Source organism: Leopardus geoffroyi, chromosome B1 (assembly GCF_018350155.1).
Source record: "Leopardus geoffroyi isolate Oge1 chromosome B1, O.geoffroyi_Oge1_pat1.0, whole genome shotgun sequence".
Taxonomy (NCBI): Eukaryota; Metazoa; Chordata; class Mammalia; order Carnivora; family Felidae; genus Leopardus; species Leopardus geoffroyi.
In genome coordinates this window covers 14,576,418-14,600,277 of record NC_059327.1, presented here as the reverse complement: position 1 = coordinate 14,600,277, position 23,860 = coordinate 14,576,418, and the positions used below count along the sequence as shown (strand labels likewise).

Here is a 23,860-nt window from a genome sequence, read left to right as displayed (position 1 = left end):
CGCAGGGCCTCAGTGCAGAGAACATACTTTCACACCTCTGGCAGCATTTGGTGACCCAAACCTCCGTTTCTGGGCCTTGAGATCAGGATGGTGTATCACGTCTTCTTTTGCATTTGGCATCCCAAACACGTCCCTTGAAATTCGCACATGTTTAAATTACCCACATCAAGGACAGGACAACCTGTGGGGAAACAAGATCTGCATGCTCCAAAAAACGATGCTTTAACCAACAAAAGCCAATGCTTTTGTCCCATTTTGGATAGAGGAGGCTTCTGAGGTTCAGGCAGTTGGCCGCGGCCGTATAAAACAAGGTCCTTAGTACCCTTCCGGTTCGTTAGGTATTTTTACCTAGACTTTAAGGAAGGAGGGTCTCGGGAGGGGGAGAAGTGTTGAAAACAAATAGGTAAAATGCAAATTCAGGAGTAAACAAGGCAAAATGAAAAGCTCAGCGTTCCCCCCAATCCCAGTGGATGCAGCTCGCATGTCTGCCTGGAAAGGGGGGTGAAGGGGGGAAGTGACTTGCTTTGAAAGCTGCGGAGGAGGGGGGCCCTTTATCCCCCAGCTCAGGCTGCCATCCCATCTGTTCTTAGGAAAGCTGCCGAAATATTAACATATTTGACAAGTGGACCCCAACCTTCAGCACCCTTTTACCTCCTGCACCATTCAGGGGGACTTTCTGACCTGAGATTCCACGGGACCATCACTAAACTCCCCAAGGAGGGGAAATGGGCTTTGCTTGGAGGAGAGAAGCCACTGGGCCTCACTTTCAAAAGTGCCCTTGATAGATGGACCTTGGCCTCAACGCTGCCTTCCTACCTCACACCCCATTTCTGCGACGCTCAACTGCACACACAAACACACACAAGCACACAGCTCAACCCTCAGCTCAGAAGCAGCTTTTTTTCCCCTTTGCCTTCAACTGAAAAGTCAATGCATATATCTCAGATTAAGCGGAGTCTGATCATATGGGGCACTGTCTCTCTGATTTCCGTGAAGCCAAGTTCTCTCAGATGTATACTCTGCAGGTGCACTGAATGCACAATGATGCTCTACCGTTCTTCCAAAGACGGACATTCGAGGACAGGCGAGCCCACCTAGGTACGTGAACAGTTCCGCAGATTTCTTAGAAGATCGCATACCAAAATCAGGAGGAAATGGAATGTCTGACTTCTGATTACATGAGTACCAAGCGTAAGAAAAAAGATTTAAAGCTGTTTTTTAACTCTGCCGGATCATGGACAACACTACCCGTCGTCGCCCTTCTTCGTTAGACACTGAGGACCGAGGCCGCCCTGTAGTTATGCCCCCAGAGAAATAATGATGTTGTAGCAAGAACGTACTAAGTTCTTACTTGTGTCAGGCACTATGCTAGTTGTTTTGTGCGCATTTGCTCCTTTAATGCACAGAACAACTGTAAGGAAGATACTATTTTATCCTCATTTTACAGACGAGAAACAGAGAACAGACTGATCGCACAAACTGCCAAGATCACACAGCCAGCAAGTGGGTGTCAGGACACCAACCCTCTGACTTCAAAGCCCTAAGTCCCAACGCTCTGCTGCTCTCTAAAGGCACTTTACAAACGTAAGACTGAAGCCACTATTACAAAGGTGGAAAACCCCATCTGACACGACGACCATCTTCCCGTTCAGCTCTTCTGGGCATGTTCAGTCCCCGGAGAAGCAAACTCTGGTAAAGCATCTTTTTTTTTTTTCTGTTTATCAGCAGCCGACCATTGTCTTCATTACAAATAACCAGTGAGCAAGTGTAAGGAAAAATAATGTTCAAACACTTGTTTCAATTATTTTAGAACCAACCAAAATGAAAATTCAAATGAGTTCACTGGGTTCACAGAAACCAATGCGGGCTCTTTTGGGGTGCCTGGTCCCTCAGTGGGTTAAGCGTCCGACTTCAGCTCAGGTCATGATCTCACGGTTCGTGAGTTTGAGCCTCAAGTCAGGTTCTCTGCTATCAGCACAGAGCCCACTTCAGATCCTCTGTCCTCTTCTCTGCCCCTCCAACGCTCACACTGTCTCTGTCTCTCTCAAAAACAAAGATTGAAAAAGAAAGAAAGAAAGAAAGAAAGAAAGAAAGAAAGAAAGGGAAAGAAAGAGAAAGAAAGAAAAAGAAAGAGAGAAAGAAAGAAGAAAAAGAAAGAGAAAAAGAAAGAGAAAGAAAAAGAAAAAGAAAGAGAAAGAAAGAAAAAGAAAAAGAAAGAAAGAGAAAGAAAGAAAGAAAGAAAAAGGAAGAAAAAGAAAGAAAGAAAGAGAAAGAAAGGGAAAGAAAGAGAAAGAAAGAAAGAAAGAAAGAAAGAAAGAAAGAAAGAAAGGGAAAGAAAGAGAAAGAAAGAAAGAAAAAGAAAGAAAGAAGGAAAGAAATGAATGAAAGAAAGAAAGAAAGAAAGAAAGAAAGAAAGAAAGAAAGAAAGAACGAACGAACGCAGGCTCTTTTAATAATGCTAATGACAAGCAATACTGATATAATGCTTCTCGTGTGCTGTACCTGGTGTTAAGTGCTTCATGTATATAATTCACCCCAGACCTCATGGCTGCATACCATTATTATTCCCATTTTGCAGGTAAGAAAACGGAGGAAATACGTTAATTTATCCATGTGTACCCAGCCAGTGCTGGAAAGGCTTGATTATGAAGCCCCGTGGCCTGTATCTCTGCTCGAAGTTGCTATGCTACACAGCCTCTCAGAGAAGAGAGGCTGAAATATTTACTGGGATATTTTGAGTAACTCGGAGAATTTCGGGGGGCGGGGTGTTGGAGATCCAGGCTTGGAGCTCTGTGGCCAGAGCAGCTTCCGTGAGGCCTCCTCAGCAGCTTCTACCAAGCATGAGCGCCACCAACCCGGCCACACAATGCACACAACCTGCCAGCTATCCACCGCCCCCCCCCCCCCCCCCCCCCCCCGCCCCCAGCAGCCTCCAGAGCGCGGTCTTGCACAACAGCGCCACCCTGTGAAGGGAACGTGCCTCACAGCCCCCGCTGCTCTGTGCACAAGCGAAGGGCGTGGGTAACAGGTGAAGCCTAGGTCAGCACCCAGGCCCTCCACGTCGGGCAGGCCAGGAAGGCAATCCCATGGCGAGTTCAGCAGCAACACAGAGAGAAAGGAGACTTCCACCTTCTTCCAACCTTCATAAGGCGGCTGTATTAATTCCCGGGGGCCGCCAAAACCAAACGCCGTAAACCAGATGGCTTAAAACGAGAGACGTTTATTCTCTCAGGGTTCTGGGGACCAGAAGACAGAAGCAGGACCATTTCCCCTCAGGAGGCCCCGAAGGAGAACCCACTCCGTGCCTTTCTCCCGCCGGTATGGTGATGGCCAGCAAACCCTGGCCTTGCCTGTGGCTTGTAGACGCATCATTCACATCTCTGCCTCTGTCTTCACATGACCTTGTGCCTGCCGTCTGTGTTTCTCTTCTTCTTCTTGTAAGGACACCAGTCTTACTGGATTTAGGGCCCACTCTACTCACATATGACCACATCGTAATTACATCTAACCTGTTTCCAAAATAGTTCATATTCACAGGTACCAGAGGTTAGGACGTGAATGGTTCTTTTGGTGGGGGCGGGTGGGGGCGCTCATTCAACACAGGACAGTGGAGGGTTCAGATGCTGGGCAGCCAAAAAAAAAAAAAAAAAAAAGACAAATATCCAATGTATCTCAATTGCTAGGAGGGCCCTTCATCTCATGTAAGGATGAAATAAGTGATTTCAAAGCCAAAGTTGGATATGCCGAAAGCAATTAATGGCCTGTTAGCTCTCTTCGGGGAATCAGCGAGACAGGAATGTGCAGTTGGGGTGTGGTGGGGGCGTTAATTGCAAAGCTGGATGGTTCCTCCCTCTGAAACTATGGCCATCAGCAGGATACGGCCAGGCATAGGTCCTGCCACCAGTAATGCCCACAGGCATCTGCCAAGTATCTCTCTTTTATCTTCAAAAGGAGAAAACTTGGCCTGGAGGGGCCATCATGGATTTGAGTAGAAAGATAAATGGAGATTTTAACTGTGTGTATGAGTTACCTAAGCCATAATTTTTCAACTGCATAGGTGTATGACAGATGTTTGAAATGTACATTATTTACATAGCTGGTCTAGTCTCCTGGGTTGCTACACCCGTTACTCTAAGCCTTTTCACACCTGACTGTACTCACCAAACATATATCCCTTTTATCATCAGCACTGCGGCTTCTGAATAAAGGCAAACACCAATAAAACAAATCCTAGCGTTACAAAGCACTTGACATTTACGAACGGGAGAGCAGCTGATCTCCAAGCAACCTTGACCTTGGTCCCCCACGTTTTCAGAAAAACCCAAGTGGGACTGAAAGTTCACGGAACCCAACTGACCCTCCATGTGCCGGGAATAAAAATAAGTCAGTCATCTGCTCCCCTCTAAGAAACAGAACACCGAGTACAAAAAAAGCTGAGCTAGACTTGTGTTCTCAACCAACATTGCTAACTGGATGACCCCCAAAACTGTATCTCTAACTCTTACTGTTCCTCGTGTGTTTAACCAGCCCATTAGGTTCAAAATGGAACTCGTCACCTGCTCTACTGTCCCAGCTTTCTGGCCGTATACTGCATTCTTCCAACAAAAATCTGGTTTACAACCCCCCTTTATTTTAACATCTTAAATCCAGTTATAAGGAATGGCCAGCTCTTTGTTCTTGAAGATTCTCCCCTTCCCCTTCGGACCCATCCCTCCTTCCTTGGCTGATACAAGCTTTCCACGATGTGGCATGACTACTGCTCAGGTACGCGAGGTCATTTTAGGCGGTATTTAGTTGAGTATTTTAGTTGATACAGTAATATATTAATCTTAATGGAGATCAGAAAAATGGAATTAGCAAATGAACCCTGTAATGTCACACAGAATACAAAACTTTCTTCTTAATTCATTTCAATCAAACAGTGGGCTCAGGTTAAGGGAAAATATTAAGTAACTAATACGGGTGGTTTACGGACATGGCTAAAATCTTGGGGGTGGTGTGCAAATGCCTGGCAGTGCTGGGAAGCCCTCCTCTGTGGTGGTCGCTCAGCATCATATGGCTTGATCACATTGGCCCCTTCGACCACATCCCAGCTGGCTTCCTGGCCTCAAGACTCTCATGTTTTCCATCTGTCCTGCAGGCCACCACAGACACTCCTCCTGAAATGCTCCTTTCATCCTTGGTTGCTACTGCTTCTACAACCTTCCCTCCATCCCCCTCCTTCTCTGTCTCCTCAAATCCTACCCAGTCTTTCAAGACCCAAGGAAGTCTCCCCTCCGGGAAGCCTTTTCTAATTGATATCCTTCTCTGAACTCCTATTCCCCTTACACCAACTGTATCAACTTCCCCACCTGACTCTTGATCATATCCTACCTATTATTTACCACTTTCTAATGGTCGATTCGCTGACAGCTGGTCATGTCTTTATCCAATTTTTAAAGAGGAGTCGTATTTTATTCATTCACGCAATAAACATTTACTGAGTGCCCGATATGTGCCAAGCCCTGTGGTTGCTGGCAAAGTAGAGATGTGAATAAAACACATAGTGCCATTGAGGAACTCGCTGGCTTGTACTGGAGACCCACGTGTGAACTCGTGGTATGACACAAGATGACCGTGTTGCTGTAACACAAGTACAGAACAAATGTCATAGGAGGGATTTGCTCTAGAAAGGATCTGGAGGTCAACTGAAAGAGAATGGTGTATGAGCTGGTTCTGGAAGGTTCAAAAGTATTCCTTCAGACCTTTAAAGATGGGGAGCCTATGGGGCACCCGGGTGGCTCAGTCGGTTAAGAGTCCGACTTCGGCTTAGGTCATGATCTCACAATTCATGAGTCCAAGCCCTGCGTCGGGCTCTGTGCTGACAGCTCAGAGCCTGGAGCCTGCTTCCGATTCTGTGTCTCCCTCTCTCTGCACCTCCCCCACTCGTGCTCTGTCTCTCCCTCCCTCGCTCTCTCGAAAATAAACAAACATAAAAAAAATTTTAAGAAATAAAAAATAAAAGATGGAGAGCATAGTCTAAGCAGTGGAACAGACATTACAAAAGGCACAAAATGGCAATACGGTATTGTTGAAGGTATTTTCAGGAGCCTAGAACACAGGATGGTGGGGAAAGAATGGGAAGAGGGGGTGGAAAAGGCAGTCATGCCAAGAAGAGGTCATGCCAAGAAGAGGTCATGCCAAGAAGAGGTCATGCCAAGAAGAGGTCATGCCAAGAAGAGCCTTGGTCTAGGACTTCATCCACAGGCATGAGACACACTGGAAAGAGAAATGATGTGACCCTAACACAAAAACCCTCTGGGGACCCATGGAGGACGAACTGTACCTGAAGACAGGTCAGTTTGGAAGATACCATAATAGAACAGAAGAAGATTCAAGCAACACAAGATGAAGAAGGAGGGCAGATTTTAGAAATATTTAGGTGGTAGACACTGGATTTTCTGACCAACTGGTTGTACATTCTAACGTCACATAGAAACAGTCTAGGGATTAACCACTCGAGGAAAGGTTTGCTGTCTACTTAAAAAATTTGCCCATGACATTTCTTTCCAGTGGTACAGTGGCTGGGGTTAATTTAGAGTTGACTATAGCCTACAGTCTTATAACATGCAAGAGCCTTTACACCTTATAGATTAGGCTCCATACAGCTTCTCTGATCCACAAAAGCCTGTCCTAAACTGAAAAGTCAACGTATTATCCCACCAGCAAGGACCTAACCAGATTTTGTTTCTTGGTTATATTTGCACCCAGCACAAGCAATGGTTTACCAAAGAACATGCTATTGTCTGAACTCTCCTAACTCTCTGGGGTGTTGGGAACTTAAGCCAGAATTGCTCCGGAGGTGTAAAAATGCTAAGGTTTTTATACAATACACTCATACTCCTTTTTTCAAATAAAAACATTCACGAGAGCGTAAAAGATATTGAAACACCAAGAGAGGTGACCTTTTGTAAGTGCATTCGTGTTCTCTTGGGAAATAAAGAATAAAGTCATTCACCACCAAGTGTAATATTCCTCACTTCCACTTGCCTGATGAAAGGAGTCAACACAGGTAGTTTCAAATTAAAACACAGTTGGAGTAGCTGGCTGAAAATGGATCTCTCCAAAGAGGGGAAAGGAGGTGACAGGATGTTATTTATTAAAACTTGCATGTGATTATAACTTCGTCCATCACCTCCCTCCCGCATCACTCTGCTGGCCAGCACAAGCCGCGCGCACATTTAACACAATGCTTGAGGACGGCAGGAAATAGGACTGTTTTGCAAAATGAGCACACTTCCCACACACCCCACATACGGGGAAGCACGTGACTCCAATAAGTAGAAAGGGCAAAGGTTATTTCTAACGATTTCTGTGTAAGTGCTCACGAGTCCTGTGATGGCTCATTACAGAGTCACCTCGGGGCCCAATTCTGTAATGGAAGCAGGGACCAGAAGGACCCGTTACAGACGGGAGGGAGGTCACATTACTCGCCAGGGACACAGCCGTTTGGTGGCAGGCCCAGATTGGAACCTCGAGTGTCCATCCTCCACTCCCAGGAAACTCTCACGTCTCTTAAAATAACAGAACAGAAGGATCTGGGACACACAGTCAGCTGTGCCCCAGAATTAGTTTCTATAAAATTAAAACTAATAAAGTCATCAAGGTGGTTGTGCTGGTCATTCCGCCCCACCAATGACATCAGTTGGGTCGGCAGACAAGACGGATATAAATTTTCTTCAGATGCCAATTTGGGCCTTTTGTGTTATCTCTCTTTCCCAACCCTTTAAAGTCATAGTGGTAAAACTGTCTGCTTTGCCATTCTTTAAAATCTAAAAGCACCATAAGTTTGGAGATACCTTGCATTAAGCAACAGCTTTGATGGACATGCTCTGTAGAACCTTTATGTGGGAAATTGACTTTCCAACTCCTGATCAATAGAATACCCCCGACTTGATGGCATTGCGCGTGGAACATCTAGACTCACTCTTCCCCGGGACTGGGGGAGAAGACAGTGAAGAAAATGTAAAGTTAGTAGCAACATTGGTGCAAAGAGGTCACACAGTTAAGGCTCTAATAGCTTCACCGACAAAAGGTTTGCGGTCTTGAAAATTATTTCATGGAGGTATGTGAGCATGTTTTCACGTGGAAAGCACTAGAAATTATACAGCTATTGCCCTCCCTGGGGGGAGACAGACGTTTATTTCTAGTTAACTGATGTCATAATATCTAGTTTTAGAAAACGCAGAATGATTCCACATCCGTTTGATCTAACCTCTTTTCTTCTTCAGATAATGCCTGGGCATTGAGTTATTCACCTTGTTTTGAACAAAAGGTAAGATTTTCCCCCTTCTGCCCAGAAACTACCATTGGGAAATTAATAGTCAAGATGAACAAGGAATTCATCTCATGGCCTGTGAACTTGCTGGTTGCCAGAAGGAGGCCTGTGAATTCTTAGGATTATTTTAGATTTGGTAGCATGAATTGGGAGCTTAAACGGTCATAAAAGACATGGTCGTCAAGATTTGAAGTTTCAGAATTCTCTGTACTTCCAGAGGATCTCTTTTAAGTTTTATATGTGCCTGTTCTAACCTCTCGAGTTTAAGTGTAGTTTATCCTGAAGCTATACGAAAAAGCCACGGCTAAATGTCAAGCCTACTGCTATAAATCACATTTCAAACTGGTGATTACTTATTAGTGGAGAAAAGGCTGTTTGAAATGGTGCTGTCTCATTAGAAAGCTATTACGGATGCCTGCAATTCGGCCTTAATAAACAGAGGTAAACTTCAAGTGTCTACTGTGTGACAGGTATGCCAGACCAAAACAACTGCTATTAAAATTCCCAAGGATCTCTCTCTCTCTCTCTCTCCTCTTTCCTAAAGTTAAAAAAAAAAAAAAGTGATTTCCCCCCCCCCCCATATTTTTTAGGAACATTTGTTGGGGTGGGGGGAGGCGGATTTCTAAAAAGAGTCTCAAGTGAAGTTATTTTAAGTTTCTTATTTTAAGTAACTCCCTAACTTATTTTGTCCTTTGAACTCAATAACAAAAAAACTCTTTCTACTGAAAATGAAGTATGATAATACCAGTCGTTATTATGCCAAATGACTGGACAAACAGAATATGAAAAGACTCATGTTCTCAGCTGCCTCATTTCCTATTTCATTTTATGTGACAAAGCCTCTGTTTATATCCAGAGTCACTAACTTGATACAAGTAGATTTCCTTTACCTTTCGTAAGAGGAAAAGAACTTCCTGTAAATGATCTCTGAGTGTTTCGATATACCATCTATTCCTATCAAGTTTCATATTTGGAAAAGAGCCATTTTTGAAAAGGAAATTGATAAGATACCCACCCCAAACACACAAAAGATGCATATGAGCGATTCCATCTACTCTCCCAACGCTCATTGTAGGTGTCTGTCTTAATATTTACCATTTCCTTCCATCAGCACCAACACTACTCATTACACGTTTTAGCTAACGTTTTAAGGATAGATAAATAATACCCCTCCCTCGCTGGGCACACCATATTACATCCAACCTAACAGATAGGTGAGAATCTAGCAAGGCACTTGGCCCTTAGGGACGCTCCAGAGAATACTGAATGACTGACACAGCTCTTCGTCCCCCACCTCTTGGGTTTTTTGTTTTTGGGTGGCTTTTTGTTTTTTGTTTTTTTGTTTTTTTGTCAGCAGGTACCTAACATTCAATCTGCATAGAAAACCACTATCCTGAAACAGCTTATCCTTCAACATCACTGTCAGACCTGCTTACCATGTGCAGATCAAGAAATGAAATAAGAAAAGAGAATCAAATAACATTAAGAGTTTCTTCCCCCACGCCTTCAGAAACACCTCGCAGATCCGGCAAACGCAGAGAAGTACTTCAGCAAATAACGAAAATGTGATCATAATGAAGCCATGCCAAAGACAGATAAAAACAGGCTCTATGGGAATATGCCTGAAATCGTTAAAGAATCTCACAGGTTTGTTGAAGAAATTATGGCCACCTGCCCTCCCATAGCTTCACACTTGGTGTCAGTACTGGTTCCTGAAGAGGGATAAAAAAAAAAAAAAAAAAAAAAGAGGGGAACCATTCAGTGTGGAATGAAGACATTCAAACCCAGGCATCTGAGACCTGGGATTATCGAAACACTCGGTGCAGACATGAGTTTATGTACATATGTGTTTTGAGGTTAGATTTCGATTTAGGTGCATTTCAAAATTTACAATCACAAGTCTGAAGACTGTAGCAACCACAGCAGTGATCGACTTGAATTACTAACGTATAAACTGTACTTGTCACTTTGCAAATCTGGCTTTTCATGAAAGAGAGAATCGAGGGCGCCTTACTGCCAAAACAGTACAACATCCTCTGTAGCCAGATTTTGCGATAAAAAAGATGGTTATTTTATTTAGGTTTTATATTTATGGTAATGTGGTCACAAGACATTTTTAAAGCATGAAGTACTGATCCCAGGGATAATACATATTAAAAAAAAAACTTGCTGTTTTAAGGGGAAAGATAGCAAAGCTACCCTGTGAGCACCAACCACACGCTTAAAGCAACCTCGCCAGTGAAGACAGGGCTCGGGATGACTTGGAATAGTATGTGGTTTCAAATATAATCTCATCTCTTCCATCACATTGTGTTTGGTAGAAAATCACTTCTTTCAAACTGAAAAAAAATGAACAAAAATTGATGTCTGACCATTGCACACAAGTGGTCAACAATAAGTAAGGAGAAAACAAGGAAAGAGTTCCAGGATTTGCCTTCTTCGGCATTTCCTCCAGTATTTTATCCCCTGGGTTCCCAAGTCACAGCCAAAGCCATTCCGTCGTGCTGCCAAAGGGAACCGGCTCCTTCCGAAATGCTCTTAACAGCCCTGCGTTTTACGATGATGAAACCCTTTCTGAAGCCTCCGTTTCCATTCACCGTTTTGTTCGTCCTTCCTGTCTGACATGCAAATACAGCCTCCATTCTTTCCATACAACCTAATTCGAGGCAACATATGTTAAATCCACACAGAATCATGTGAGCGTTCAATCCGCATACACACCATTACCCCACGGAATGCATGCGATGAGCTCCCACAGAGTTGTCTGCGTGCAAATCACACGAGCTCTGAGACGTATGCGGGGCTCTTCCCGGACTCCAACCATCCAGAGTTGTGCACGGAACCTGTTCCCTTGTAGGCACAAGGGGCTGTCTAAATACCCACCAGGATAACTGGCCACCATGCAGGAGCCGGCCAGCTCGCTACTGCAGGCGGCCCCGGACGCAGGCTCTCCCACAAAGCTCAAGGAGGCTGCCGCGCAGGAGCCTTGCAGTCATTTATCTCCTGCAGCCAAAGCGCCAGGCACGGCCCCCTCCCTTATTTTACCTAACTAATAGCTCTCAAACCCCATATTGAGAGGGCCTGCTGTGGATCTTGCGGAGGTACAAAATGGTGGATGTGAGCTAATTTTTCCTGCTTTCCCCATAACTTATCGCATCCATCACCGGCCGTGCTCCCACCTAAGCACCCCGGCGGCGGCGCACCGAGCACGCCCCGCGGACCCGGCCCGGGGGCAGAAACGCGGCTACCCACCTGATGTCATGTAGCCCCGCGAAGCCTGGGGCGCGAAGGCCGCGGGAAAGCGCTTGTGCAGGCGGTAGTCCTTCTCGCTGCGGGACCTCATTCGGTCCGAGGCCCGGTCGGAGAAATCCGAGCTAGGCCAGGCTCGCCGCAAGGTTGTGCTCCGGGTCTTCTTCATGGTGGGGGAGCGCGACCTGCCGCCCCGATCCTGGGGGCCTCAGCGCCGGGGCGCAGCGCGCTGCTTCATCCGTCTACGGCGGGCACGACCCTGGCGGACTCTGCGCACATTTTCCCAGCCCCTCCTCGTCGGCGTCTACACCGCCAGCGGCGGGTCCGGCCTTCCCCACGCCCCCACACACCCCCACGGCGAAGGCTCCGATTTTACACACGTCCCACAATGCATTACACTTCATTTGCAATCCGCCCGGCTTATAGCTTCCAGATTCCTGGGGGGGAAAGGCACGTTAGGAGGCTCCCCGGCCGGGAGGAGGCGGGGAGGGGGCGGGCGGGGTGGGGGCGCCGAGACTTGCAGCGTGAAAGCAATGGGAGCGCAGACAATGGCCCGATTCAGCGCAGGAGTGCTTAGCCAACTGTGAGCCACGGCACAAAAGACCCAAACAAATGAGGAAGCCGAGGCCTCCTCCGGGGCTGACCCGGGATCGGGCGCCCGGGAAGTCGGAGGGGCGGCGGCAGACCCTCTCCGCACCCGGCGGCTCAGAGCGAGGCGTGGGGATGACAGCGTCCGAGTCGTGTCCCCCCGGGCCTTTCGGCCGCGCGGCCCGCAGTCCCGGGCGCAGGCTGGCTCGGCCTCCCCTGCAGTCCTCGGGAGGCAGTCTTCATTACAGAGGCTCGAATGGGGGGCGCGTGTGCACAGGGATCCGAGCAGACTCTGCAGACAGCAGCTGCGGCAGGCGGGCTCCTGCGGAATCCAGGAAGAGCCCGAGTCCTCCTCGCAACTGCAGCGCCTCGTCAATCTTCCTCCTTCCCAGGCTCAGGGTGGTGTGCGTGTGTGTGTGCGTGTGTGTGTGTGTGTGCGCGCGCGCGCGCGCGCGCCGACACGCATGTGCCCCCCTACACATGCATGCTCCTACTTACTGGCCGAGGGGGCGTCTGGAGCCATGGCTGCCAGCGATGCCGAGCCTGCCGATCCACACCCGCACGGTGGCACCAACGCCCGGTCGCGAGCGCGCAGAATGGCTATTGAAGGGCAGGAAGCGGGGCAGCCGCCCAGTCTCATGCTAATCACCGAGCTGCCTTAAGTTAGAGCACGGATCCTGTCAGGCTTCTCATTTTCATGTAAAACACCCTGCGGCGGCGCGGGGACCTCGGCGGGCGCCCCAGCCCGGAGTCCGCGCTCGGATATTTACATATTTTTAGGATAGTCCCTCCCCCTCGCAGGAAGAGACAGAACCCCCTCGGTGGGAACAGGGAGATCTGAGGTGCCCTGTCTTGCCCACCTGCGCCAACCCCGGAGTCAGCTAGAGCCGGAGAAGGGGGCGCCACCGGGAGCTCCTGCGACAGCCGCAACCGCCGGGGCACCTGGTCCACGCCGCCTGGGAAACGCAGTGGAGGTGGTCTCCGGCTCTTCCTCTCTCTCCCTGGATCCCTCGTGTAAGTCACCAGCAGCCCGCTAACCTGCATTCAGGTCCTTTACACAGCACGGCTCTGCACAGCTGCTTCTGGTCCAGCAACCAATCGCTAAAGGACAACAATGCGCGCGACGCGGGAGGGGCGGAGGGGGATGCGCCGCCCCGGCCGAGGCGCGGGGCCGGGACGCCGAGGTCACGCCGAGTTAAAGGCGCGCGGTCACAATGCTGCGGACCCCGACGACGCTGTGCGGGCTGCCGGTTTTCTGTTTTTGGTTTTTTGTTTTCAAAGCGCTTATACCCCCATTTGGGTTTCCAGAAATGCTCGGGTGTTCTAAACAACAAAAATAAACCTGATTTTTTTTCGACAGTATACTTTATTGTACATTTTTGCGCTTTTTTATTACTGACGATGCAACGTTCAGAATCATTTTTATGTTGTTGTTTCATAGACACAGGTGCCAAGATGCAGAGACAAGGATACGAAATGTTATGGGGCTATGATCTTAGGCTGATGCCACAAACACAAACAAATAAAACCAGAAAAACAGCGGGCTCTAAATGGTTAAGATTCAAGAGTTCTAGCATGATTTGGTGCCATTCGGAGGCTTGAATTCTTTGTTGGGGGTGGGGGCGGGCAGCAAGGTTCTTGAAGAACTATGCATATGGGGGCGGGGTTTAAGCCACAAGCATTAGATAATCTAGAACCAGAGCCTCTATTCAGTAATTTAAGGCTGCTCTCTAAAGAGCCAGAACTCCTCTAAGAAGCCAGCGTACCTAATCTATCTCTTGGGATAATGGGAGTACACAAGCCAGCAAACAAATAAAATCACTAAGTATCATATGGAACTTATATTTACACTAATCAAAATTTACTGCAACTGTAAACCAATTAGCCACAGTTTAGTGACATTTTTTAAAAGTTAGGAAAAGAGACTCCCCCAGAAGGCACATTTTGCTAAGATGACTTCCTTACTGTAAGAGGTCTTCTAAGAACAGAAAGACCACAGTGTTAGAAGCTACAGAAGACTAAATGTGTAAAGAGCCATAAAGGTAATATAAAATAAAAATGCATGAGATATTGACATTTAGATCTCTCAATCCAATTCAACATACAATTACTCAGTACCTCCCATGAGCCAAAAGTGGTGATGTGAATGATTATAATAGTTCTGACTGAAGGCTAATGGTGATTGCTGTGGCAAACATGATATTTACTCATTCAGCAAATAATTATTGACTATCTAGAATATGCCAGCCCTGTCATGGGCGCTGAATACCACACATGGCCCCACACAGTTTATGGTGTAGGTAGTAAGCAGATAAATGCACCAAGTGTGCTAAGTTCTAGAAAGAAGAATAACCTCTATGAAAAACAATGTTCATCTGAGACCTAGGGAAATGAGGAGTCATCCAAGCAAAGAGTTGGGAACACGGTATTTCAGAAAGTGGGACCAGTACATACAAAGGACCTGTGGTAGGAAGTGAGTGTGGCCTCTGCTGGAAGAAGTGAAGGAGGGCCAGTGGGGCTGGAGTTGGAGCAGAAGAGGAACGCGTGTGATGAGGTCATAGAGGAAGGCAAGAGCCAGATCGTGCAAGGACTTGCAGGCTGTATTAAAGATTTTGTATTCTATTCCCAGTGCAGTGTGAACTGCTGAAGGGTTTTGAGCAAAGACGCACAGATAGTTTTAGAATTTCTCAATAGAAGAAGCTCAGAAGAGGGAATCTGTTTGAAGGGAGGGGTCAGCCAGGAATTTTCTGGAGAGTAAGTCTGAATTGCCCTTGACTTAAAACTGAGAAAATATTCATTGTTCACGTGAAAAAAAAAATGGGGTGGGGTGATGGAGGTTTGGGGTGGAGAGCTACCCTCAGCCACCTCTGAGTGTGGGCCTTAGAGGGGAGTGGTACTGTCCCGTGTACCTACCCAACAGAGTGCCCTTGGAGGCAAGGCCAAGGAGCCAGACACAGAAGCATCAAAGAGCAAATAGGTGGGGTTAGCTGAATGGAATCGGATAGTAAATGGAGTAGGAGAGTTAGGGACAGTTAAGTAATTTATCCATCCGAATCAGGTGGCAACATCAAGAAAGGTTATGAAGGTAAGGCTTGAATCTCGTAAACAGCACATTATGAAACCAATCTTCTCGGAAGAAAGTGGACGTGGAAACCCCTGTGATTGTAGCCACTGTGAAAATGAGACCCAGCGTGTCCTGTGCAAACATTCACTTCGCTCACACCCAACTTGTGGGTCTTCAGTACTGGTTCCAAGTCTCTCCACCTAAATGAGACTGTCCTGTATCTGGGTCACCCACCGTCTCTCAAGGAAGTTCAGTTGCATAACCCAGTATTCAGTACTAGGCAAGTTTAGAATTCAATGGAAAAATGATAAAGCAAATGAATTTTACGGTGTAACGTTTAAAATCAGGCTCCAGCATAATTTGTACATTTGGCATTTACATATGAGCTTATAGACGCTGATAATTAGATACACGTTTGCTTTGTGATTCTAATTCAAATGTATAATTGATCTTAGACTTCTGATTCTAAGTGGAAAAGTGTAAGAAATTTGACTTTGAAATTCTCACTTAAAACTCTGGTTTTTTAGGTTTCTAGGAGTTTAATGAACTTAAGAGTTTTAAGAATATAAACTCCATGAAGGCAAGGGATTTTTCTGTTTTACTCATCGCTGTTCATTGTTGTTTTATTCAGAGTTATATCTCCAGTGGCTAGTAATGCCTGGCATGTATTTGATGCTAATGAAGCCTGAGTGAGTATTCTGGAAGATCTGGTTTGAAGCCTTCCCAGTCAGACGCAATAAGTGCTTTTTTAAAAGTTAAATATACCAAATTTATAAATGAGATTTAAATTTTTAAGGGAATGGACTAAACCGTATTTCTGAATGGAACTAATTGTTGAGTAAAGGGACTTTATAGTCTTTAACTTGAATTAATCAAATATTTTTTCAACATTCCCCCAAGAGTTATAGTTTTTACTTTATTTTATCATTTTAAATTTACAAACAGAGTCACCGAATCTAAAAACTTAAGGGCATTTTTATTTTTTCCATTTGTATCTCTTGTAAAAGAAAACCTGATTTTTTGAATTTGTATCTCTCGTATACTGAGCATTAATGAAAGACCTAAATATCTGTAAATGATCTTTGCTGTGTACAGAAAGCCCCCCTCAGACGTTAGAAAGCCCACCCTGACTACAGACTGAACATGTAATAATAGATCAGGGAGAAAAATCTCTGGGGTAAAGAAAAGGTTGATATGAGTGAAAAATGAACACAAGCATAAATGTAAGTGGTAACAGGTCTGAGCCTTGACCCTGTCACCTAGAAGAGGAATTTCAATCCAGGACCTCCTAGGCTCACAATACTCTGGGATGCAGGGACGCCCGCTGCAATTCCACTGGCAATTTCCAATGGCATATTAGACTCCCCAAACTAGAATATCCAGGGGACATTCCATTGAAACTGCAACCAAAGTTGCCTGTGGCCTCATTTCTCTGCCCAAGTGCGACTATAGTACAGTAAGCGACCTAAATGTGCAGAAAGGAAATAGGCATTCTCGTATTTATGTATGTTATGTGATACAGGCATCGAATATTGTGATTAAAATACTTGTTAAATAAAAATGAGAATTCTGAGTCTGAGAATAATTTATCTTTCTGCTTCTTCTTGAAACATGATTTGCAGATGAGATTAATAGGTTAATTTGACGAATGAGCTGATTAGTAAAAAAAAAAAAGAGAGAGACATAAATGCACACCTTGAAGTTGGGCAGGTGGGTGACCCTGGTCATAAAGCTAGATGCGAGTAGGAAAAGAGCGTGCCCTTGAAGGACTAGGGCTTTTTCAGTGGTTTGTGAAATGGAAAACTGGAGGAGTCTCTTATGGGACACATATCTACACGCGTATGTTCATATGTATAGATGTTCGCACGTCTGTAGGGCCTGGGATATGCTGGCCTCCAGAAGGCAGCTGGCTAAGGTAGCTGACCAAGGCTCTGTCCCCAGGGCAAGTCTATCCACATCTTGTCTTCCCTAACCCAGGCCCCAAACTGCTAGTTAACAATTTTAACAGAAAGCTCCAGTACTTACGGTCTTTCTTTTTTTTAAAGCTTATTTTCAACGTTTATTTATTTTTGGGACAGAGAGAGACAGAGCATGAACGGGGGAGGGGCAGAGAGAGAGGGAGACACAGAATCGGAAGCAGGCTCCAGGCTCTGAGCCATCAGCCCAGAGCCCGACGCGGGGCTCGAACTCACGGACCGCGAGATCGTGACCTGGCTGAAGTCGGACGCTTAACCGACTGTGCCACCCAGGCGCCCCCTTACGGTCTTTCTTAAAAGATGCTAGACAGGTGGTGGCTGAAACACCCTGGGAAGTGATAAATCCATAGGGGGAAACATGGTTAAGAGAGCTCTGAAGAATAAGGAGAATGCATGTATATATTGTTCTTTCCACTGCTATCAAAATCTAAGCTGAATTTCTCTTATTCTCCACTTAGGTACATTGTCACCTGTCATTTACTCCTAACAGGGCCATAATGAGTCACGGTTGTCAATGAATGCTCCCTTTAAAGACAGCAATGTTTGGGGACAGAGGGATTCACCAAAGAGAAGTAACTCAAGAGGGCCTGAGATCTGGAGGACTGTTGCTGGAGTAAACTGGCATAATTGTGATGCCCACCTCCAGACCAGGCTAATCGCAGGCAGAGAAACAGAGAGCAGGGAGGCATGGTGATGTCCAAGGTACTATATCCATATCTTTGTTGGGGGCCTGGGAAAAGTTCATCTCTGGGTTCCATTTGTTTTTCTATTGTGATGGTAGTAAGATTTCTCTTAAAGGGTTGCAGCAAGAATCTGAGGTAAATACACAAATGTCCCAGTTCACTGCTGACAAGTAGAAGGCATCAGTAAAACAGAACCAATTTTCTTATTAGTATTGATCACTGAGAGGGGAAAGCCTTTTTAAAACCTGAGTCCCTTCTAGATCCCTTTGTTCTATAAACCCTGCTTTGTATCAAATTTACAAAAGAGGCTGAATTCCAGTGGGGGTCAAGGATACTACCAGCTAGCTCACTGACCCTGATGGGTGCTGCTGAGTTGGACAGTGGAAATATATAGCATCCACAGACCGGTTTTAGAACAAAAGAAGAAAACAGCACCCAGCTCAGCTACCGCATACTCGGGAGCCGGGGCATTCAGTGGTACCCAGCACACCTTGATTAAAGTGGAGAAATTCCTGGGGTCAAGAACAGAGTTCAGACAAGGTGGAAACAACTCAAGGGTCCACCAACAAAAGGACAAACGGAATGTGGTCTGTCCATACAATGGCACAGTGCTCAGCCTTAAAGAGGAAGGCAATTCTGACACAGGTCACAACGTGGACGATGAAGCTTGAAGACACCAAGCGAAGCGAAAAGATGCCAGACACAAAAGGACAAAAGCTGTGTGGTCCCACTTAAATGAGGTACCTAGTGTAGACAAACCCACGGCCATAGAAAGAACAATCATGGTCACCAGGGCCTAGGTAGGGTGGGGAGGAGGAGTTGGTGATCAGTGAGTATGGAGTCCCGGGTAGATGGTGGGGATGGTCTGCCCAACAATATGAATCCCCTTGTTGCCACTGAACTCAAAATTAACTAAAATGTACATTTTGTCAAACGTTTAAAGATAAAAAGAAGAGACTGCATGGAACAAAAGCCACAGGCAAGAAGTGGCTTTGTGTGAGGCCGTGCCGTTGCCAGTCGGTCTTTATACTCGCACACGCCAGCCGCACACATCTTCTCCTTTATCAGCTTTGAAAACGCAGGCTAAGTTCGGGTAGGCCACGGGCACAGAACAAGCTCAAAGGTAAACGGGCAGGGTCACGTGCCACCGAAATCGGAGTGGAAAATGGGCCCTTCGAGGCTGCACTGGAGTTTGTAGAGAGGGAGAGGAAACAATTTTTAAATTTCTTCTAAGTTTGCAGACACTGAAGCGTTTGCCATGAATAAATAAATAAATACATACATAAATATATACAATTAACAAACACTCCATTCTAACACTCCATGTGTCTGCCAGCTGGCAAAAGTAGCCTGATCAATGACGACACAATGGTCAGATGTCAACAGCGGCAGCTAATAGTCTTGTCCAGCTGAAAGGCAGGGAGATACAGGGAATCCTAAGAGACAGGGGTGGAAACGTATGTTGGGGCAGTGAGTGCAGGGAGGGCTTGAGACTTAGGCCGATTAGGCTGTGCATAACTCACAAGGAACGGGGGCACAGTGACTACCAAGCAAAGGAAAGACATAACTGAGTGGTTATAAATTTAATCCAGCGGAAACTGGCTGCAAATAGGCAGGGGGAAGCTTTTTGGAACGATGAAAATACTGTTAAACCGAACTGTGGCCACGGCTGCACAATTGCACAGATGTATCAAAACACATCCAACGCTTAAAAACTGGTGAGGGGCGCCTGGGTAGCTCAGTCGGTTGAGCGTCCGACCTGGGCTCAGGTCGTGATCTCACAGTTCGTGGGTTCGAGCCCCGCGTCGGGCTCTGTGCCGACAGCTCGGAGCCTGGAGCCTGCTTTGGATTCTGTGTCTCCTCCTCTCTCTGCCCCTCCCCCGTTCGCTCTCTGTCTCTCAAAAATAAATAAATGTAAAATAATTTTTTTAAAAACTGGTGAATTTATGGTATATGAATTATACTTTCTTAAATGCTGTGTTTTGTTTTCTTTTTTTTTATTAGCCCAGCAGTAGAGTGGGACATTATCTGGAAAAGAAAGACACCCACCCCAGAAGGCCAGCTGGGGCGCTACTGCAATAGTGTGGTTGACAAGATGCGAGTTGGAATTTGAGTTCTCCCTGGAAGCATGGAGGAGTGTGGATAGGAGACACCGCCAGGTTAGAACCTGCAGATCTACACGGCTGATGTAGGAGACGATGGGCGAGGAGGGCAGGCCAAGGGGAGGGGATCGCGGATACCTCCAAGGTTTAACGGACTGGTGATTCCGCACACAGAAGCGGGGAGTCATTTTACTTCTGGGTCCCCCCCTTTCTTGAACTTTGTGGCACTTATTGTTTATGCTACATATTTTGGCCCTTATTCCCATACTTTCCAATACTACATAACTCCTAAATATGATACACACACATTTTTCTTCTTGCTGACATAACTGACAAGCTCTCCCTTGCAAAATCCTTTGACGACTGTGGTCCTTATCTGGGTTCTTGTTTGCACTGGTGCCCACTCTCTCCTCTTAAAATGTGTCTGTCCTTTGTCTGTTTTGCTGTCCCTCTCCACTGGCTCTCCTCCCACCTCTCAGTTCTCCCCTGCCCACGAAACGCTGGCGTTTTCTGGAATCCGTCCCTAGTCACTCCTCCTTCCCCTTCTCAGTCTCCCTAGCCGAACTCAACAACACCCTCCGCTTAGTGTTGACCCCTGTAAGTGACTGCTTTCCCCAAACTCTCACCATCTGACCTCTCCCCTGATCTCCAAATCCCTATTCCCCCAACGGAGTATATTCCCCAGATCCTCCACGGACAATCAAACTCGAACTGCTCGTTACACAAAATGAGTCACTGTTATCCCCCTTCTCCTGGCCTCTGGCTTCCCGGCACACGTTTCCATACATGAATGACACTCTGGCCATCTTGTGTCATACAGCAAGACCATGGGGATGAGGCAGCCCGTGCTTCTCTCTTCCACGGCTCCCTCCCATCCATCCCATGCCCCTCACTCCACCCAATCATCGCCGCGTTCTTGTGTCTCCACTGCCTTCCTACCTCCCAAAGGCCTGAGTCAAGGCAATGAGGACGGAGCAGCTGGCCATACATGGAAAATCAGTGTTAACTTGCCAAAGGTAAAGAGTAACCTAAAATCTTCAATGAAATAAGACTACATTATAAATTTAAATGTCAAAAATTAAGATATATATAATCGTATGCCTAATTTGTCTAAATACACACTTCAAAACCAGTTTTTCAATTAAAAATGGAAACTGATCATCAGTAATTTGGCTCAATATTAAAGAGTTTAAGGCAAAAATCAGACTACATAGTAATAAAAAGATTACATATTTCAGTCTTTATATTAACTAGCATGGAGAAGCCCCAAATCACACATGAATGCGGTTGGAAAAACATAAAACCGTTTAACCATCTTCTCTGGTAAGATTTCGACACTGACCATGAAGCGGCTGACTTCTGTTCAACAAGGTTTGTTACCTGAGGTAAACCTCGTGGCCGGTTTTTACTCTGAATATGCCACATATTTAGTAATATATACTGCCCTCTTCTTGGGAAAAGTACCCATGAGGATCCTGTGTCAGGCTTTCAAGTCTCTCTTCAAAATGCTTAAAATATTTTCCGTAAAATCAGAAGAGTTCACCTGGGTGGTCAGCTGAGCGAAAGAATCCAGTTCACCTTAACCTTGGTGCGTAGTCCCTCTGTCCAGCTTCGTAACCACCTCTTTGACAATCGTCCTTATACTGAAGATCTGTCTTTGCAAATTAGCACGTGGCGCGGCTGTATTCATTCACGTAAAGACCCTAAAGCTATGCTCACAAGGCTTCGAGTCATTAAAGATAGCACCAAAATGTGACCTTTTACAAAGCCAGGGGCAGCTAGGCACGCTCTCACAGAGAACAGGCATCCTCTAGAAAGGCCTAATACTTTTCTGAAATCCAAACAGACCAAGCCTGAGTTCTCTCCATGAAATCCAACAAGCCTCCGAAGGAAACAACCTGAGTGAGTTGAGTGAATGAAAAATCTTGAGTCACCTCGCCTCTATATAGATTGAGAGGGAAAAGAATAGAAAGTTGCCTGACGGGCGCAAATGATAATATCAACAATTGGTTAAGGAAATCTTTCCATTTATCCTCAGACATGTCAGGGCTACCCTGTGCACGTGCGACTGAGGAATGTCTATTCCCACTGCCCAGCTTCAGTAGGTAGACTGAGTTCTCCACTGGGCCACCGGACATCAGTCACAACCCGACATAGTGTCATAGTTGACTAACCACAGACGACCAGCTAAAAATCACAGTATCGGTGGGTTCCTCAGATTATTGTGAGTGGTACCAACCTCGTCCTCAGAAAAGGTCAGCAAGATTGTTACCTCCCATCATTTTATAACGAAAAATACTATAGCTTTCTGTTGACCCATTCCTTGAAGCATCCTGCCACGAGGCGACCAGTGGGCTTGGCCGGGGTAGCAATTATTTTCACGGTTACTCCTCATCCCGTGACAAGATCTGAAGATCATGGGAGCTGTAAACCCACTTTCTGAGCGCAAATAATCTGCAACAGAGAGTGATATCCTAAAAGTTAAACACACGGGGCCACACAGAAATGGCCTCTCCACCATGTATTTCCAACCCGGTGACACATTCACCCAGGACAGGTCCTGGCATCGATCTGTAAGTCTTCATTTCTGTTGCACTTTTTACTTAGAAGACCAATAGGAATACAAGTCCTCACGTTTTCTCCTGATGCTCCAGTAAATCACTGTGGGCTCTCACTGCGGTGTGCCCAACTAGCTCAACTATTCCTACTCCTCAACAACGTCCTTTCCGTCTCCTGGCCTTCTTGGAAGCCGTCCTGTTTCCCGGAGATGCCTGTGGTCCCTCTATCCTCCTAAAACCTCTCACTCATCCTTCCAGATTCCAACTGTGGTCAGTCCTCTGACAAGCTTTCCACGACTTCTCCCTCCCTCAGCCCTTCTGTTCTCCTGCAGCGTGAGAAGCCCTTGTTTTGCTCCGATTACGGCACTCACCACATTGTAACACAACGTAATATGGCACAGAGATTCCCACTGCTTCCCTGGCTTGTTTGCCCCTTGAGACCAAGGACCGTTTTGTGCGCTGAACCCATGTGCTCTGAGCACCTGCTCTGTGCTCATAAAGGCTAGAAGTTCTGGGATAACAAAATAACAGCAGTAAGAACAAAACGTTCTGTCACTAAGGAGCCTGCACCCTAATGGGAAGAGATAACAATAAACACAGAGAGCAGCAAGTTATAGAGGACGTGAAATAGTGATGTGTGTGATGCGAGAAAATAAAGCCAGGGACAAACACTGGGGCTGATGGTTTGCGATTTAAAATGGGGTAGCCAGGGACAGCTTCACTCGACTCATCAGTGATGCCTCGTGCCTTTCCAGAAGTAGGCCCTCAATAAATGTGTGCCGTGCTGTGCTAATTTTAGACCCTCTTCAGTGCTGCAGTCCTAGCAGAAATGCAACAAATGCCATGGATACATAAAGCGGATTTTGGTCGTAAAGGAACTGCTACCATATCTACGTCGTTTTCCCCCAGATCCATTTTACAGCTAAGGGATAGTAAATGCTGCCTTATGTTTGCACAGGACTTGACAGTTTATGGAGTGTCCAAGGTCAGAGGTGAGCAAGGCAGGAGTTATCATCGTTAAAGATGCAAAAATGAAGGCCCAAAGGCAGTAAGTGACTTGCCCAATGTCGTACAGAGGTTGAAGAACCGGGATTCTGCTCCTGTCCAGGATTTCCCCTGCCCCCCTCCCCACCCCACCCCCCCGCCCCGCCCCGCCTCTGCCTCTGCCTCTGGAATGACTGATGGGAGCACTTGCGAGGGTTCTCTCTTAACTGCTGTTCCGTAGTATGAATGAAGTTCATACACATTTTTATACTGCCAGAACAGCCCCCAAATTCGTAATCTTATTAATAAGTTTTTATGAATAGATGTGCATGTAAAACA

General features: G+C 46.2%; 1 protein-coding gene across 7 annotated transcripts in view; it reads right to left on the bottom strand.

The window, feature by feature from the left end:
• STOX2 (storkhead box 2) overlaps positions 1–23,860 on the bottom strand; it is a 229,422-nt gene that overhangs the window by 103,215 nt on the left and 102,347 nt on the right. The window contains exons 1-2 of one of the 7 annotated variants that reach the window (XM_045452862.1): positions 11,570–11,655; positions 9,963–10,029 (exon numbers count right to left, since the gene is read on the bottom strand). The exons of 4 other annotated variants lie outside the window; for them this stretch is intronic. Coding sequence is in view for 1 of the 3 variants with exons in the window: in XM_045452825.1 (XP_045308781.1) it covers positions 11,570–11,735 (166 nt within the window). In the remaining 2 variants the exon portion in view is untranslated. Of the gene's footprint in view, positions 1–9,962; positions 10,030–11,569; positions 13,250–23,860 lie in introns of those variants that run through there. 2 more of the 7 variants (XM_045452825.1, XM_045452857.1) reach the window with 2 other exon arrangements.